At 40.1% G+C, this 17,937-nt stretch overlaps 3 protein-coding genes across 3 annotated transcripts; 1 reads left to right on the top strand and 2 right to left on the bottom strand.

Moving 5' to 3' along the window:
• Positions 1 to 766: 766 nt before the first annotated feature.
• LOC147284915 (protein STRICTOSIDINE SYNTHASE-LIKE 5-like) lies at positions 767 to 3,088 on the top strand. The gene is made up of 4 exons (XM_086243740.1): positions 767 to 1,331; positions 1,970 to 2,277; positions 2,375 to 2,507; positions 2,678 to 3,088. The coding sequence occupies exons 1-4, from the start codon at positions 879 to 881 to the stop codon at positions 2,954 to 2,956; spliced, it is 1,173 nt and encodes a 390-aa protein (XP_086099866.1). The 5' UTR covers positions 767 to 878; the 3' UTR covers positions 2,957 to 3,088.
• An 82-nt stretch (positions 3,089 to 3,170) lies between these two features.
• LOC147284916 (isovalerate--CoA ligase AAE2-like) lies at positions 3,171 to 5,752 on the bottom strand. The gene is made up of 2 exons (XM_086243739.1): positions 5,080 to 5,752; positions 3,171 to 4,871 (listed from the first exon to the last, which is right to left on the bottom strand). The coding sequence occupies exons 1-2, from the start codon at positions 5,407 to 5,409 to the stop codon at positions 3,435 to 3,437; spliced, it is 1,767 nt and encodes a 588-aa protein (XP_086099865.1). The 5' UTR covers positions 5,410 to 5,752; the 3' UTR covers positions 3,171 to 3,434.
• A 7,737-nt stretch (positions 5,753 to 13,489) lies between these two features.
• On the bottom strand, positions 13,490 to 16,347 carry LOC147284917 (isocitrate dehydrogenase [NAD] regulatory subunit 3, mitochondrial). Its single transcript, XM_086244477.1, has 4 exons — positions 15,741 to 16,347; positions 14,751 to 14,990; positions 14,089 to 14,167; positions 13,490 to 13,947 (listed from the first exon to the last, which is right to left on the bottom strand). The coding sequence occupies exons 1-4, from the start codon at positions 16,245 to 16,247 to the stop codon at positions 13,673 to 13,675; spliced, it is 1,101 nt and encodes a 366-aa protein (XP_086100603.1). The 5' UTR covers positions 16,248 to 16,347; the 3' UTR covers positions 13,490 to 13,672.
• Positions 16,348 to 17,937: the final 1,590 nt, after the last annotated feature.

Here is a 17,937-nt window from a genome sequence, read left to right on the forward strand (position 1 = left end):
TTCAATGAAACTTCTCTAATTTCTTTCAAATTAAAAGGGCCCGTGGAGAACACACACACACACACACACAAAAAAACCCCAATTTTCCACAAGACTATATGGAGAGGCAGAGATCCGTCTTTGCCAATTCAAAGTAAACATGCTTTTTGAATCCAACTTTTCAAAAAAAAGTATATACTTTTGATGAAAAAAAGAAAAAGAAAAAAAGCGAAGAGGTGTAAACCCAAGGGCAAAAATAACCCACTGTCATGCAGATGAGGATGTTGGCTTGCTTCTCTTGTGATTCATGTGAGAAGCCAAGGAAAAAAATGAAGCAAGTTGGCCAAATACAAGTTAAGAAAATAAAAAGAAATAAAAAGGTGGATTTCAACTAATAATCAAGAAAAAATAGGTTACAGAATTCAAACTTATATCTTAGAAGGGGCCTACTTTTGTTTTTTTAGTACAAAGGGGGCCTAAGCCCAAAGAAAAAAACTAGATATCTGGCACAAGTAGAAGGGCCTAATTGCAACGAAAACATTATACATAGACTCAACAATTATTTTTGAAAAAATATATATATATATACATAATATAAAAATTTGTGGGCACTCCTCTTGAAGGTGGGCCTTAGGCCGTCGCACTCCATGCCCCCCTTCACGGCCGGCACTGTATAATATCACACCACAACAGTGACATGCATATTTACCAAATAAAGAATTCCTAAATTTCAACCTCGAAGTTGCAAATTTCCATATCCTTGACCCTAACATAAATGAATTCCCCTACTAGCCTTAACTATAAACCCACTCGCTTGCTCTCCTCTCACACTTACACACACACACACACACACACATCCATCCAATTTTCTGGGCCGAGTCCCTATAACTCACCACCCAATGCCCGAGTCAAATAGCCACGACTCACCTTCCCCAACCTCCCAAGCAACAACCAAAACATCATCATCATGGCCCTTCACTTTGCTCATCTTCTCAATCCTGGGTCCCGTGCTGGCAGCTGTGCTCCTATACCAACTCGACTCGTTCGACCCAGCTCCTCTGCCGCTTCACGAGTTGACCCAGCGAGTCGCGGCTGCTCCAACTCTTAATGCTCACATGCTCAAAGGGTCGGAGTTTGTGGGTACCGGGGTCTTAGTGGCGCCGGAAGACGTTGCTTACGATTCAAAGTCGGGGCTGATTTACACGGGTTGTGGGGACGGGTGGGTCAAGCGAGTCACGTTGAACGAGTCGGCTGCTGACTCGGTGGTGGAGAACTGGGTTCACACAGGCGGGAGACCGCTCGGACTCGCTCACGGACATCACGGGGAGCTTCTTGTGGCTGACACAGAAAAGGTCAACTCATACCATCATTAAATTTACTGTTTAAATTTTGGTCACCTAAATTATATAACAATATTTTATTTGTTTAAACAATAAGGATGTAAGTTGTAAATTTGTAATGATAGATTCACTAAATTTGTTTAGAGTATTACTTGACTCAGTAACTTATTTGTTGGTGACAAATAATGAAATTTAGAATGAGTTTAGTCGTTTAGATTTGAATAAATAAAATATCGACATATTATATAGTGAACAAATTTGGTGAGTATAATATTGCTCTTATTAAAATCTCGACTCAAGTACTAATGCTACATTTACTAAATTTATTTATCAAATTATATTCATCGAATGATGTGGTGATGTCTCATTTATACAAATTCAAATTTATTATACGTTATTTATTACTAATAAGTAAAATGTTTATATATATATATATATATCGACACATTGAAAATTTGGTTACTCTTAACATTATAATCCGGACTCACTAACATCATTTATTTTTGACAAGTAAAACTTTGATATGGCATGACATCTGTTCTGACACTATTAAATGAACAAATTTGATATGGCATGACTTGTAATATTATTTTAAAGGAAATAGTTCGTGCATGGATTATTAACAAAAATGTGTGGTGCATATCGATCAGGGGCTACTGAAGGTAAGTGAGAATGGCACAGTGCAACTGCTGACAGATGAGGCTGAGGGTGTAAAATTTAAGCTAACAGATGGCGTAGATGTAGCACAAGATGGCATGATTTACTTCACAGATGCTTCATATAAATACAGCTTCCAAGACTTCATATGGGACGTTCTAGAGGGTAGACCCCATGGTAGATTACTGAGCTATGATCCAAAAACCAAAGAGACCAAAGTGCTGGTCCACCACCTCTACTTTGCTAATGGGGTTGCAGTCTCTCCAGACCAAAACCACGTGGTCTTCTGTGAAACTGTCATGTATAATTTCTTTGAAAGGAACTGTAAAGTGTTAGACTTTATGGGTTGTGTAAATAGGGACCGAGTTTTTGACTGTCTTCAATGGTTGATATTGCAGGAGAAGGTGTAAGAAGTACTACCTCCAAGGCAGCAAAAAGGGGAGTGTAGAAAGTTTCATTGACAATTTGCCTGGCTTCCCTGATAATATCAGATATGATGGGGAAGGCCATTACTGGATTGCGTTGGCCACGGTAATTCATTTTGTAGTGGTTAAGAGTATTTACTACTCTTTTACTACTACGTTCTGAGCTATGAGTATCATAAATTTACTACTCTTTGACTCACACGTCACAACAAGCACAATTCCGGGTACACTAGAATGACCCAATTCATTGACGTTTTTTAAATGCTAAATTGGCAGGAGGTTACACCTGCTTGGAATCTAGTACTTAGATATCCTTTTATTCGAAAAGTTGTGGCAATCATGGTGAAGTACGTAGGCAGAGCACATATGGAGAAGAATGGTGGTTTATTTGCTGTTAATTTGGAAGGGGAACCTACTGCTCACTATTATGATCCTGGGTTGTCACACATTTCAAGTGGGGTCAAGATTGGAAACTACCTCTACTGTGGTTCCATTTCCTATCCCTACATTATCCGATTCAATCTGGAACAACATCCTGCACAGGCCACCACATGAGCTAAAGGCCCCAAAAGGATCACCTATGTATGGTTGTACTAATTGATATAATCTTCATCATAAATGGATTTGTACTGTAGCTTCATTTTAAGGAACTTTCAGCATAAATGCAATGAAACTTGTTACAACTCATTCAAGAGAGGCTCCTGTTACGAATGAGTTAAGAGTGGAAAAGGTGTAGAGAGAAGGGAAAAGAGAAGGTGAGGAACAGAGAGAAGACTTCTGGATAAACTGACTATCCTTTTCTCATTAATTCACTTGGCTACATATAGCCTTACAACTTACAAGAAGAAACGTGCATATAGGTCCTATAATTAAGGGAAACAAGGAAAACATGCATACTGGTGCTAAAAGTAAGGAAGGAAAATGGGAAAGTGCATTCTAAACAAGAGGAAACTAATTGACCAGTGCTGAATACTAAATCATGCAGACTATGCAACAACATAGTGGCGTGACGTGGCCATATTCCTTGTACTTATCAGCTCCCCAAGGCCTTTGCTTTTTCTCTTAGAATAACCTTTTGTATCTTTCCGGTTGCAGTTTTTGGTATATCATCGAAAATGACTGTCCGGGGAGCCATATAATGAGGTAGATGATCCCGGCAAAAATCGATTAGTTCTTGAGCATTTGCATCAAATCCCTCCTTCAATTTCACAAATGCACAAGGAGTCTGCCCCCAATGGTCATCCGGCCGTGCAACAACTGCTGCCTCAAGGACTGCTGGATGGCTAAACAGAATTGTTTCCACCTCAACTGTGCTTATGTTCTCTCCCCCAGATATAATTATGTCCTTCAAGCGATCCTTTACTTCTATGTAGTTATCAGGATGTTTCACAGCTAGATCGCCACTTCGAAACCATCCACCTCTAAAAGCCTCCTCTGTTGCTTTCAAGTCCTTAAGATAACCACTCATAACAGTGTTTCCCCTGAGCATAATTTCACCCATTGTTTTACCATCAGGGGGTACACTTTCCATAGTGACAGGATCTTTGATGTCAACCTCTTCTAGACCAAGATGGGGCACCCCTTGTCGAGCTTTAAGCTTGGACCTTTCATTGGAAGGCAGAGAATCCCACTCAGGTTTCCATGAGCAATAAGTCCCTGGACCATGAGTCTCTGTGAGACCATACAAGTGATTCACACCAAAACCCATTTCTTCCATCTTGAAAAGGATCTGTGGTAGGGGTGGTGAACCGCCCGTCATTACTTCCACCTTGTGAGGAAGTTGCCTCCGGTCACTGACCCGTGAATTAACAATCATGTTCAGGACAGTTGGTGCCCCTCCCATGTGTGTCACATTGTATAGAGCTATGTTGTCAAATATGTCTTTTGGAGTGACTTTTCTGAGGCATATGTTAGTGCCACCCTGAGCAGCCACCCCCCAAATGAGACACCACCCATGGCAGTGAAACATAGGCACAGTCCACAGATAAACAGGCATTGAGCCTATTCCATGAAGTAGAACCGTTGCCAACGCGTTGAGATAAGCACCCCGGTAACTATAAACAACCCCTTTTGGCCTTGATGTTGTGCCAGAGGTATAATTTACACTGATTGGATCCCATTCACTCTTTGGTCTTCTTATCTCAAACCCATTACTTCCAATTTCCAGAAGATTTTCATATTCATAGGTATTTGAAGTACCTCTGGTGGGAGATGACCCATCAGAATCAGCAATTAAAACTAAAATGGGTGGCTTTGTATCTGTTTTTTGGGCAAGAAGATCAAGTGCTCCATGGGCAATTTCAAGTAACTGGTAGTCTACAAAGATGACTTTGGCTTCAGAATGACTGAGCAGGGCAGATATCATAGCTGAGTCAAGGCGTGCATTTAGTGTACAAAGAACTGCCCCAGCCATTGGGACTGCAAAATGCAGCTCATACATAGCTGGGACATTGGGGGCCAAAGTAGCAACCTGCTTAAACAATTGAATGGCCAAACATGAACAGAGGCTTGAACTACAATTTCAATTGACTGATAATTTCAATAAAATTTTAGAGTTCTATCCGAAAAAAAAAACATACTATTCTGAAATGGGAAAAACTAGAAGAAGAAAAATGAGCACAGTCATGTCCATAATACCAAGTAAGAAACCCAAACAAAATATAAGAACCAAAGCTCACCACATCCCCATGGGAAATTCCCAACTGGGTCAGAGCAGAAGCTAATTTGAGACAGCGCTGATGGGTTTGACCCCAAGTGTATTTGAGAGAACCATAGACCAGAGAGGTCCTGTCTGTGTAGGCCTTTGCAGCTCGCTCCAAGAACCCTATGGGAGACAAAGGAAGGTGATTTGCTGAGCACCGAACTAGACCCCCCATTGAATTCCATGACTCTGGCTCAGAATTCCCAGAAAAGTTTGAACATTCACGGTAGTATTGAGTTGCTCTCAAGTGGTAGCGACTGAAAGTAGAAACCAAGCGAGTCCATGAGTTCTTGACCAAGCGGTTCATAGTGATTGACAGAGATCACAAGGAGATGGCTGACTGATAATCTGTTGTTGGATTGTCTTCAGCCATAAGTCACAAGTGGTTGTTCATGTTCGCTCTCAGAGTCTCGAGGTTGATAAACGATAAGTGTGATCTAATATATGAATAATATATGGTTCATTTTTTAAAGGTTTCAAGTTAAAATCTAATATAGTATTGAGTGTTATCTTCCTTATATTCTTCACATAATGGTGAATCTTTTATAGTATGAGTTTATATGGATTATGTGAGTTCGTTTACACTTTACAGTGTGAATTCATATTCTATGCAAGTAGATTTAGGGGTTTACAAACCTGAAAAACCGAGCTCGTCAAATCCAAAGGTTAGAAAAATGTACGACACACGAATTTGCACTAGAAAATTTTCCGAATAATATCTATAATTTGTTTGGTTACCCACCCCTTCGTTTCAAGTTAAGGGGTAGTTCAGTAGTTGAGCTGAACATAACCAATGACATGTGACAAGTTGATAAAGACTTTGCTTGTTTGGATTTGGTAATGACCAGGTCTTATGGTCCTTTTCCTTGCTTATGAGTCATAGACTCGTAGCTAAGTTTCCCATATAATAAAGTCACATGTTTTTGGCTCAAAGTTCAGATTAAATACTTTTCTGATTCAGACTACACACAAAAAAAAAAAAAGTCTTTTCTTACGAGTGCTGCTATTTGCACACTCTGTTTTTTTTCTTTTTGCACACCCCATAAATTAAATTGTGAAATAACAAAAAACACCTAAAATAAAATTACCCAAAACTCCATTACAGCACCCACCCCCATGAGGAACCAACCGCCGACCACCCCAGCCCGCCCCTCTCTCTCCTTCCCTCTTACCCCACCAACCACCCCATCCCCATCCCCATCCCCATCCCCATCCCCTCATTTTTCTCTCTCCCTGAAACCCAACCCCAGCCCTCACTCTCTCTACAACTCTCAGTCCGACATGTTCGCCGGCGAACCAGGCGGCGAGAACCCCGCCAAAAGCTCCCTCTCTCTTCCCCGACACTCTAACCCAGCCTCCACCGCTAGCTAGCGCGCGACTCCATGCGCACATAGCCATCCCAACACCACCACTCCTTCCTCCTGCCACCACCAGTCACCCCACCAGTCTGAAAATACTCCCCATAGGCCGACCATTACTCCCCAGAACTGCCCTTACTGGCCAACCATTCACACCTGCCGGAAAGCTCAAGCCCAGCCAACTTGCAAATTTTTTTTTTTTTAAATGGATGTTCGGAGGGGAGAAGGAAGGAGAGATAGAGGAGAGGAGAGGGGCTAGGTGAGTCGGGTGGAGTGGGGAGGTGGTCGGTGGCCGGGGGAGGAAGAGGGAGGGGCTGGTTGTGTTTTTTTTTTTTTTTTTGGAAATAGATAAAATAGAGATATTATGATAATTAAGAAAGGTGTGTGTATGAGAAAATTTAATTGTGAAAGGAGTGTGAGGGTGTGAAGTAAGAAAAAGTGAAAAAAAGGTGTGCAAATAACAACACTCTTTCTTATAGTGTGATCCGCATAATCCTCCATATGGACATATATCAAATTCACACTTTAATGGTCTAATATAATGTATATAATAAGGTGGCATGAAACTTTTATAAACAAATCCATTCCCAAAGGTCTAAGCACAATCACTGCCATTCACTTTTGCTATATAGGATGTATCAAATCTTAGCACCACATTTTCTCCATAAAATAATAAATGATGACAGTAGTTGGATTATTGCTAGGGTTTATGAGAACCAGTTGGAATATTGATAATTTTATTATGCCTTTTTTCAGGGAAGGGAAAGTGTATTCTTCCACTCTGGATGGGAATGCAAGAAACTTTCAAATTTGTTTATGCTTTGTGTCACGGTCCGCACTTAGAGTTGTGCTTCCGTGACATTAATATGAAGTATGGAGGGTCAAATGCCAAGAGAATGGCATCCGTTTGGCGAAGAGTGGCCGGGTTGCGCGCGTGTAAGGGTAATTTCGTAATTTGGCTGTTTCGGGATCTTCCGGTTGGAATTTGGGAAATCTAAAAATACCGGTAAATCCAGGAGGTCGAAACGAGTCCAACGCAACTGACGGCTCGTCATTCGGAGTTCGGATGAATTAATTATGGCCAATTATGACTCCTCGCGCATGTTGATGTTTCCTCCTATTTTGTGAAGAAAGGCATAAAATGCTCTTTAGGGGGAGACATGGTGTCAAGCTCTCCACCACCCCCGACGCCCACACCCATGGAGCGTTAAGCGAGCTACTCTAGGAACCGGAGGGGACCTAGGGGGCGGGCACATGACTTCCGGAGGGCGGTCATGTGTCTCCGTGGGACAGGAGGTCCCACGGACAGTACAAGCGAGCGGGAGTGCTTGTATTGCGCTGGGCGCGCGCACACGAGGCTACAAGGGGAATTTCCTTATGCCGCGCCGTATGCACATCACGCCAACTAGATGTGAACTCCCGGAGACTACCGGTAAATCCAGGAGGTCGAAACGAGTCCAACGCAACTGACGGCTCGTCATTCGGAGTTCGGATGAATTAATTATGGCCAATTATGACTCCTCGCGCATGTTGATGTTTCCTCCTATTTTGTGAAGAAAGGCATAAAATGCTCTTTAGGGGGAGACATGGTGTCAAGCTCTCCACCACCCCCGACGCCCACACCCATGGAGCGTTAAGCGAGCTACTCTAGGAACCGGAGGGGACCTAGGGGGCGGGCACATGACTTCCGGAGGGCGGTCATGTGTCTCCGTGGGACAGGAGGTCCCACGGACAGTACAAGCGAGCGGGAGTGCTTGTATTGCGCTGGGCGCGCGCACACGAGGCTACAAGGGGAATTTCCTTATGCCGCGCCGTATGCACATCACGCCAACTAGATGTGAACTCCCGGAGACTTCATGGTGCACATTGGCCATGTAGTACTCAACGAGGGCATCGGCTTGGGTTCGGCCATGCAACATAGATGATGCTAGCAGGCACGGGAAGGGCGACCCCGTGCCAAAGAGAGAAAGCTAACGTGGGGCATCGGAGAAGAGTTGCTCACTCGGGTGGCATGCATGCAAGTTGGCTTGCATGTTCAACTCGAGGAAAGGACTATGGGCGCGAGCTAGCCCTTAGTGCCATGACAAATGAGACGTGGGAACAAAGTATGACCCGACATGTGAGAATGGAATGCCGGCGTCATAAGAACCTATCGATCGGGCGAGTGTCTTGGCTGAGAACCTTGACACAAGGAAGCAATCGTATAGTCGCTACGAGCGAGACTCAGGATGAGTAGTTCTTGTTGGCAAACCTCAAGGAGGCAACGAATGGGTCGAAATCTTGAAAAGAGCAAAGAGAAAGGATGGCTGGTCTTGATTCAGAGGAATCTTGGCGCCGCACGGGCAAATTCCGCTGCGTAAAAAGTGAGCCCGTGACACTTTGCTTGTTGTGTACCTAACCTAGGTCTTTCTCTACTTCCAAAGTTCCTAGTTGGTAGACTTAGAGTTGGTTACTCTTAGCCCAGCTTCTAGTATAGCCCACCCCTTATCTAATATCCACCATGCTCAGAAAACCCAACAACTAGAGCCAATTCTGCCACACTAGCCCAGTCCCTTTTCTGACTGATAAGTAATTCCTCTCATTCTCAGTTGACCCCAATTCACTCACCCAGCAATGCTCAGCAAAAAAATACACATCTCAAAACATTCTAATTGTAAGTTTCATCTCTCTCTCTCTCTCTCTCTCTCTCTCTCTCTCTCTCTCTCTCTCTCTCTCTCTCTCTCAGAGTTTAATTCTTAATTTTATAGTTAGGATTGGATTTGGGTGTAGTAGATTTTGGGAATTTGGATTATTAGTGTTTTTTCTCAATTATTCCTGGTTTCAGAAAATGACAAGGCTGAGTGATGAATCAGAAGAAGAGGAAGTGATAAAGATGCTAGGAGCCTAGGAGTAGTGCTAGTGCTAGGGCTTCGGCTCTGTGTTGTCAGGCTGATGGATGTTGTGTGGACTTGATTAAGGGCCAGGCAGCGTTACCAGCGCAGCAAGGTCTGCCAGGCCCACGCCAAGAGGTTCTGCCAGATGTGTGCCCGTTACTATCTCAACTTCATGCATATTAGATTGTCATCCTTTTATAAGATCTAATTTATTGCAAAAATGTAGGGGTCGGTAGTGGGCCGGATCAGAATAGTCCGGCCCAAATTTTTCAGGTTTAGTCCGAGCTTAGGCCTAAATTATAGGAGCTCAATAGGGTTTTTGGACCGGGCCAGGCTGGGCTTGGGCTTTAATACACAAACCCAAGGCCCGATGGGGCGGGCTTTGGCTTGCGGGCTTAAAGGGCCAGGCCGGATTAGGCCTGAACGGTCGGCCCAGAATGGGCCCAAAGCCTGTTTAGACACATATATATCTTTAATAAAAAAATATAGGATTTTGGCTATGTTGTGATTTGAACATAAGACCTCACATAACAAGTTTCAACTCTCAACGAACTGAGCTGACTAGTTTATTTGTCAAATTTATGAATCATAACATATTTAATAGCTCTTTCGTTTGTTTACTTCAATAAATTATTAATATGTTTATTAAGTTATTATATAATACTATTATATTAGTAATAGTGTACTACCATAAATAATAAATTTTTAAAATTATATACAACATTACAACTATAATAAAACATAAATGTACATATGTTTTATTATATATTTTATTACATATTTTTATAAACAAATGATACAATTGTGTTTTCAACGATCCGAACTATTCAAATTTTAGTTTCTCACTCAAAGATAATTCATGCAAAAAATTAGCTCAATCAGAAATGTAAAAGTGACATAACGGTGTCGAATTAATGAACGATCGTGGTTTTTTCTAATGATGATCGAATGGGTAGATGAATTTCGATTTGGCCGATTTTTTGTAAAAATGATATTCGACTATGAACATAGAAAATGAACGGGTCAGATTGTTGAAATCACGTTGTGGTCTTCATAATTATGGAAACGACAAGGTTTCAACAGGAAAGTTATTAGAATTATACTCTTCAAGTGTATTTATATGTAGAATCTCACATATCGATCATGTTTTCAACAATCCGACCCGTTCAAACTTTAGTTCCCCACTCAAAGAGAATCCTTGCAAAAAATTAGCTCAATTGGAGATGTAAAAGTGACGTAACGGTGGTCGAATTAATAAATGATCGTGGTTTTTTTAATGATAATCGAACATTCGAACGGGTAGGAAAGAATGATCTTTGATTATCAACATATAAAATGAATGGTTCAAATCGTTGAATTAATGAACAATCGTGGTTTAATAACTTTAATTATAGTTGTATTATAAAAGTTTATTATAATAACTTTAATAACTATATTTGTAAATTTGTAATGTTGTATATAATTTTAAAAGTTTATTATTTATGGTATTACACAGTTTACACTATTACTATTTACTAACATTGATTATAGTATTATATAATAACTTAATAAGCATATTAATAATTTATTATAGTATACAAACGAAAAACCTATTAAATATGTTCTGATTCACCAATTAGACAAATAAACTAGTCAGCTCAATTAGTTGAGAGTTGAAGTTTGTTCCATGAGGTCTTATGTTCGATTCACAGCATATTCAAAATACTATTTTTTTTATTGAAGATATATTGTGTGTAAATGGGCTTCGGAAGGGCCTAAGCTGGCCGGGCTTCGGGCAGCCTGTGGGCTTCAAGGGAAGAGCCCAAGTCCAGCCCAATGACTATTCGGGCCGGGCCGAGCCGGCCCAAATTTCGGGCCCAATGGGCTAGGTGGGCTTCGGGCCTTGGGCTTTTTGGTGACCCCTACAAAAATGTTTGCAAAATGAATAAAATATGAGTGTTGCTATTTGTACACAATTTTTTTTTTTTTGCACATCTTTTTTTTTTTTTTTTTGCACAACCTCTACTCTTACACACTATAAAATTTTTTAAATTTTACAATTCTCAAAACAAACCCCCAAAATTCCTAAATACCCACTCACCAAAAAAAAAAAAAAACACACCCACACCCACACCCACAGCCAACCCAGCCCATTCCACCTCTGGCACACCCACAGCCAACCCACCCCCTGCACCAAAATGATCTTCCCACCTTGTAGCTTCTCTGGCCAAAAAATCATTTTGTTCTCTCTCTCTTTCTCTTTCTCTTTCTCCTTCTCCTTCTCCTTCGCACACTCTATCTTTCCCTAGGCGAGGTCACTGGGCTGCATGAGGAGGATTGGGGTAGGGAGAGGCTGGGTGTCACCGATCTGGAACAGAGGACAGAGAAGAGAGAGGGAAATGGAGAGAGAAGAGACAGATGAGAGAAAGAATAGAACTAGAAGGTTGAACCGCGGGCAACCTTGCCGGCGGCAGGGGTGGCTGAGGGTGGGGTCGGGGTAAGGACAGAGAGGAACAGAAGAGAGATAGAGAAAGGAAGAGATGAGAGAGACCAGAGGGAGAAAGGAAGAAAGGAGAGAGAATGAGAAGCGCCAGCATGGGGTGGCATCGGCACCGACGAAGGTGAGGTCGGGGTGGGTGTAGACTGGGAGGTTGTGATGGCTGGTTTGGGGTGTGTAACAAGGGTATTATGGTTATTTGGGTTAGAGGTTATAATTGTAATTTAATAAATGAAAGAGAAGGATATGCAAAGAGAAAAAAAAAAGTCTGTAAATAGCATCACTCTAAACTATTTATACCATATCATCTTATCACCTAATTAACCATCTCTCTAGTATAGGTAGGACCCACATAAATAGGTCACACGTGTATTAAACAGTATTAGAGAGATCATCTTTTAAGTGGTCACTTGAGATAGTAAAAATAGCATTACCCCTAAATAGTCAAAAAATTTAAGCCATTTAGCTCTTAATTAATACTAAAGGCACCAATAATGGTTATCTCAACTTTTGATTACTGATGACAGGTTATATAAATGAGATATAAAGTGGGCCTAGATATGACCACATAAGATTATGAGGATTTAAAAAGTTGAAACAATAATCGGTGTTTCTAGTATTATTGTTAGCCCATTTTTCTAGAGTTTTGAAAATGCTACCCTCAAATAGTGCTCAAACTGAAAAGATTGCTTGAGGAGGAGCTCGAGAGCACCATTCGAGGAGAGCTTGAGCTTTACTTAATAATTATGTTTTTAAGAATCTAAGTAACACTAAATGTCTATAATGAAAACTACAAAATGACTCTCTTTTAAAATTTCCTATTTATTTAATTGCTGGAGGCAGGTTTCAGGATATTGCACTATTCGATGATACTAGAAGAAATTGCCGAGAAAGGTCGGCTCTTCACAATGCTCGTTGAAGAATGTTGAGAAACTGAGGGGCACGTTTCTGGCATCTGTTAAGATCATGTAGAGAGAGACGTTGGGCAATTAGCAGTGTTCTAATCTAATCTAATTAATTAATTATGACCTCTTTTTAGATAATGACTATTAATAGTGACATTTTGGGCTTCTTGCCAATGAGTAGTAATTGATGCTCTGTAATCTTATGCAAAAGCCAGTTTTGTTTTTTTGTTTTTTTGTTTTTTGTTTTTTGGTTTTCTTACTGTTTCCTGATTCATGATGAATTCATCTTTGAACTGCTGAAATGCCTCCATGTCCTCTTTTCACATGCAGCGAGCTAGTAAATATGAGGGTGAGGATTCAAACGTGGTCCTGAACTTTTGAAGCCGAAACCTTATGAGATCAAACTCTATTCTGTTCATGAGTGGCAGAGTCACCATTGTTTCAGAGTGGGAGAGACAATAAATCTATTTAACTAGTATTATATAAAGATTGTCAATCACTTATTTTTACACTAATCTAAACTATTTATTATTTATAAACTCGTGTCAAGTAACAATGAACTCAAATTTATTGTGTCAGGTTTGAATCGTGTTATTGTGTTGTGTTAACCGCAATGCATACTCTTCAAGACTTCACCAGATTAAAGTCAATGGACTACTTTAAAAAGCTAACGACATTGGCCTACTGGTATTAAAAAGGTAGGATGTGTCTGTATAGTTTGTAATAAATTGGAAGACAAGATAGACAAGTTGGTGAGCATAAGACATAATCACGGATTTTGTATTGAAAAACACCAGATCACTTTTCATCTTTGAGAATTTATTTAAACCAAAATTGTAAATAGCTAGAGACCAATCAAAGAATTATGTTGATGTTCAAAAAAAATATGGCTGGTAAACTCCCATGCCAAACCAAAAACTCTAAAGGAATGAACAGTAGCTGAAGAATACCTTCTCTGTCAATCTAAGGCAGCAATGACCCCATCAACAACCTCTTGGGTAGTGCTCTGTCCTCCAAGGTCCTTTGTCCTGCACTTACCTTCTAATATTACTCGTGCCACAGCCGTTTCTAATCGATCCGCGAAGGAAGGAAATTGCAGATGTCTCAACATCATGGCAGATGAAAGAAGCAGGGCCACTGGGTTTGCTTTCTTCTTCTCAATTATTTTCTGATTTCCCACGTTTCCTGCTGAAGCGCCTTGCTCAAAAACAGCATAATCAGCCCCAACATTGCCTGCAAGCAAAACACCAGAACTATCAATATTATTAATTTCCAACAAGAAACAAAATGTTGGAAAATGGAGCAAAATTTCTTTTCCCTATAATTTTAAGAGACCACGGATGGAATATAATTGAAATATTTGAACCGATATACCTCCTGGCATGACACCTGTGCCACCAGCAATACCAGCTGCTGTATTTGCAACTAGATTACCATAAAGATTTGGTGTTACCTGTAAAATGTAAATCAGACTACTTCAGCCACATAACCCTTTCTCCCTCTTAGATTTAAATAACAGATAGCTCAATTTAGTAGAATTGTTAAAAACAACAATTTGTCAAGATGAGAAGGAAAACCCACGCTGCACTAATTTTAATTTTATTTCTCTCTAATATTTTCTTTTCTTTCCCCTTTTTTTTTTTCTAGTGTGAAAAAACTCCCTACTTTCTGCAATGCAAAACATGCATCATTTTTTTTTCTTCCTAAAAACCAAAAGGTACAATGTTTCATAAAATCAGGTTCTTCTTATAAAAATAATGCACCAAATGGGTTTATCTCCCCACCCTCATAACACATGCCTTATCTCTGAGGCATCCTTGGCTGCTCAAAAGTTCTCTGTTAAAAGAAGGCCCTACATGCCCAGACAATAATAGTAAAGAGATACAGCATATTTTTATTTATCCATTCTGGTACAGTAATTCCCTATGTTTACCATGAGGACTCTCTTTTTCTAATAATCACATAAATGGACAAATGTAACCAGGCAAGCTACGTTGCATACCAACAATCATATTTACTGAATGTAATTGGCATACCATGACATCAAATTGCTCAGGCTTGGAAACAAGTTGCATGCAGCAGTTGTCCACAATTATTTCATTGTACGTGATCCCGGGATAATAAGAGGCCACCTCACGACAGGACTCCAAGAACAGACCATCTGCAAGTTTCATAATGTTTGCTTTGTGCACAGCAGTCACCTTCTTTCTGTTGTTCAGGTAAGCATACTCAAAAGCATATCTAGCAATACGCTCTGAACAGAACTTTGTGATCACCTAGCAAAAGAGTAAGTATAAGTGACAAATATATTCCCAGACTATGCAATATAGAGGAGATAACAGAAAAAATAAAAAACACCCCTTCAAATTGGAAGAAAATACAAGGGAAATTTTGTAAAGAGGAAGAAACCCATCAAGCAAGCGATGGCTGAATGGAGCCGTGGATTCCTGCTGCAACAGTTGAATCGCTTTATTCAGACTGAATTCTCAAATATCACTATTGGCCCAGTTAATTTCACTACAAATATCACTAATTCAATAAAAAATACAATAAAATCAATGACCACTTAACCAGTACCAAAAACTTCAATATCACAATAAAAATTGGGACTATATCACTTGCAATGAGAAGCCTACAATTCCTGCAATGCACAGATCTGAATTTTCTATCATTTTCATGTGGGACCACATAGGAAGGGTACAATCCCAACAATGAATTGTATGAGAGAGTATAATTTTGCCCACTAGTCACTACCATGGTGTAACATTACCAAACAGGTGTGATGTGTCACACATACTCATCCTTATTTAAATAATTTTGATAAATGCAATCACCAATGTTAAACATAGTTAATTACAATATAATAATACATTAATGCCCAACAAATATTGGGTTTACTGGTAAATGCATTCGATTCCACATAATTAAACAACAGCACCACAAATTCAATCAATAATCAACAAAAAACCCGATAACAACAATAAATTGAACAGAATCAAACATTAAGAAATACCAGTATTTGATACCTTAAGGCTTTCAACGACGCCAGGAATGACCTCGTGCTCGAGCCCCGAGTACTCGCCCTCGGTGTTTTCCCTAATCACCACAATGTCAACATTCTCATGCTTTGTAACCAAGCCAGGCAGATTGAAGCAGTTGACGAGCGAAGCGTAGAGATCGAGCTCGCGCCTCAGCTGCATATTCAGCGAGCTCACGCCGCCGCCCATCGGCGTCGCCAGCCCTCCCTTCAGGCACACCTTGTTCTTCTTGATCGACTCCATCACCTCCTCCGGGACCTTGGGCATGTTGCCGTGGACATCGTACTTCTCAAAGTACACCGGCGCGTGCATCGCGTCCATGACCTGCTCTACGGCGCCGGTAACCATGGGGCCGATTCCATCGCCGGGGATTAGCGTCACGGTGCGCGGAGCGCCGTCGCCGGGTCGGGGCATGTAGGTTACGGATCGGGTTGTGATCATGTTTGGCTTCATTTTTAGGAGGTGGGTTAGGAGCTGCACGGATCTTCGGGCCATGGCGATTGGGGTCCGTTTGGAGATTGAGAGAGAGTGAATTATGGGGATTGGTGATTTGATGTTGATGGTTTATGCGATCCGAGAAGCCATCAAGGGGCTGCCGAGAAAAGACGCCGAATCAGAAGAGAGAGAGAGTGATTGAGAGAGACGATTAGAAGAATATCAACTTTATATTTTAAATTCATTTTTATTATTAAAAAACCAAAAAGGGTGGGAAAGGTTGGACTTGGAGCGAGAATGAGTGGGTTGAGGTGGGCCAGAAATGATATGGACTGTCCAGGGCTTCTCTCTGAGTGAGTGGGCCCTATCTGGGCCCCATGGAGCAGAAACGTCTGGACCATATGCAGGCCCGGAGGATCGCAGAATTTACGCGGCACCGATACAAATGCTCGGGAAAAGGCGCCACTTTTTCGAAAAGAAAAAGCGCCACTTTTGCATAGCCTAATCAATGCTATTCCGATTGCGAAGATAAATATTATTTACTTTATATCAACTTTATATGTGTTATCAACTTATCATTTACTTGTCATTCATATTAAATTCCTCATATTAGTAAAAAAAAAAAAATTTTAGATTGTGGGACTTAAGAGCATCTCCAGGGAAGGTCTTTATTTTTTAGCTAAAATTTAATCAAAATAACTAAACATTGCCACTATTTAAGTGACTACTCTAGCAATACTTTCTAATATATAAAGCTAATTTTGAATATTTAATGATATTTTTAATTAAAAAAAAAGGATTAATTAATGCACATGAAAAGATATAGAGAGCAATTTAAAATATATAGAGAGTCACTCTCACTTCTCAAATGTAGAAAGCCAAAAAATGGTTTGCTAAAATGGAGAGCCTTTTCAATAGGTTATTGGAGCATATATTTTCTCAGCATCCTCTCCAAATTAGCTAAGGAGCCAAGATAGAGAAACTGTTGGAGATACTCTAATCCCCCGAACTATAGTAATCAATTTAAGAAAATGTTTAATTTGTTTAGAAACAACTATTTGGACCATATCGTTAACATAAAATATTATACACATGATATAAAAAATGTGGTAAATTTTACATTCTTCATTTGTTCACACTTCATGCTAGAGGAACACGTCTCCACACAAGGACCTCTCTTTTAAGATAATACTGCAAGCTCCAATACACACGAAAAGTTAGATTCACTTGAATATTTACTAATTTCAACTTCTGTATTAAATTTAAAATCTACTAGATGTATTACTTAAATGCGGTCACTTAAGTAAGCGCTTCTTTATTTGATAAAGATAAGTCAATCTTATCTTTCACATCATTAATTTGATGCCTAAATATATGATTTTTGATAGTAGTAGTATTGGTCTCTTTTTATCATATAACAATTTGAGGAAGTCTTATTACATTGTTGATGTAGATGAGAAAAATAATAGTGCCTAATTTTAAACACTCTACTCACTAAAAAAATTTGTCTAAACCCCCACCCATCTATAAACTCTTTCAAAACTCCCTAAAACTTATAATCCTAAATTACCCTTCTGACGCATGCTGACGCGCGCTGACGCATGCTGACGTCACTGTAACTGTATTTTGGTGAAACTTTTTTTTTTTTTTTTTTTGAATTGAAGTTTTTGCTAAAACTCAATATTTCACTAAAACTAAAATCAAACACTGAAATTGAATTTCATTACGCTAAAACTGAATTTCAAAAATT

This window comes from Dryas octopetala, chromosome 5 (genome assembly GCF_963921425.1).
Source record: "Dryas octopetala chromosome 5, drDryOcto1.1, whole genome shotgun sequence".
Lineage (NCBI taxonomy): Eukaryota > Viridiplantae > Streptophyta > Magnoliopsida > Rosales > Rosaceae > Dryas > Dryas octopetala.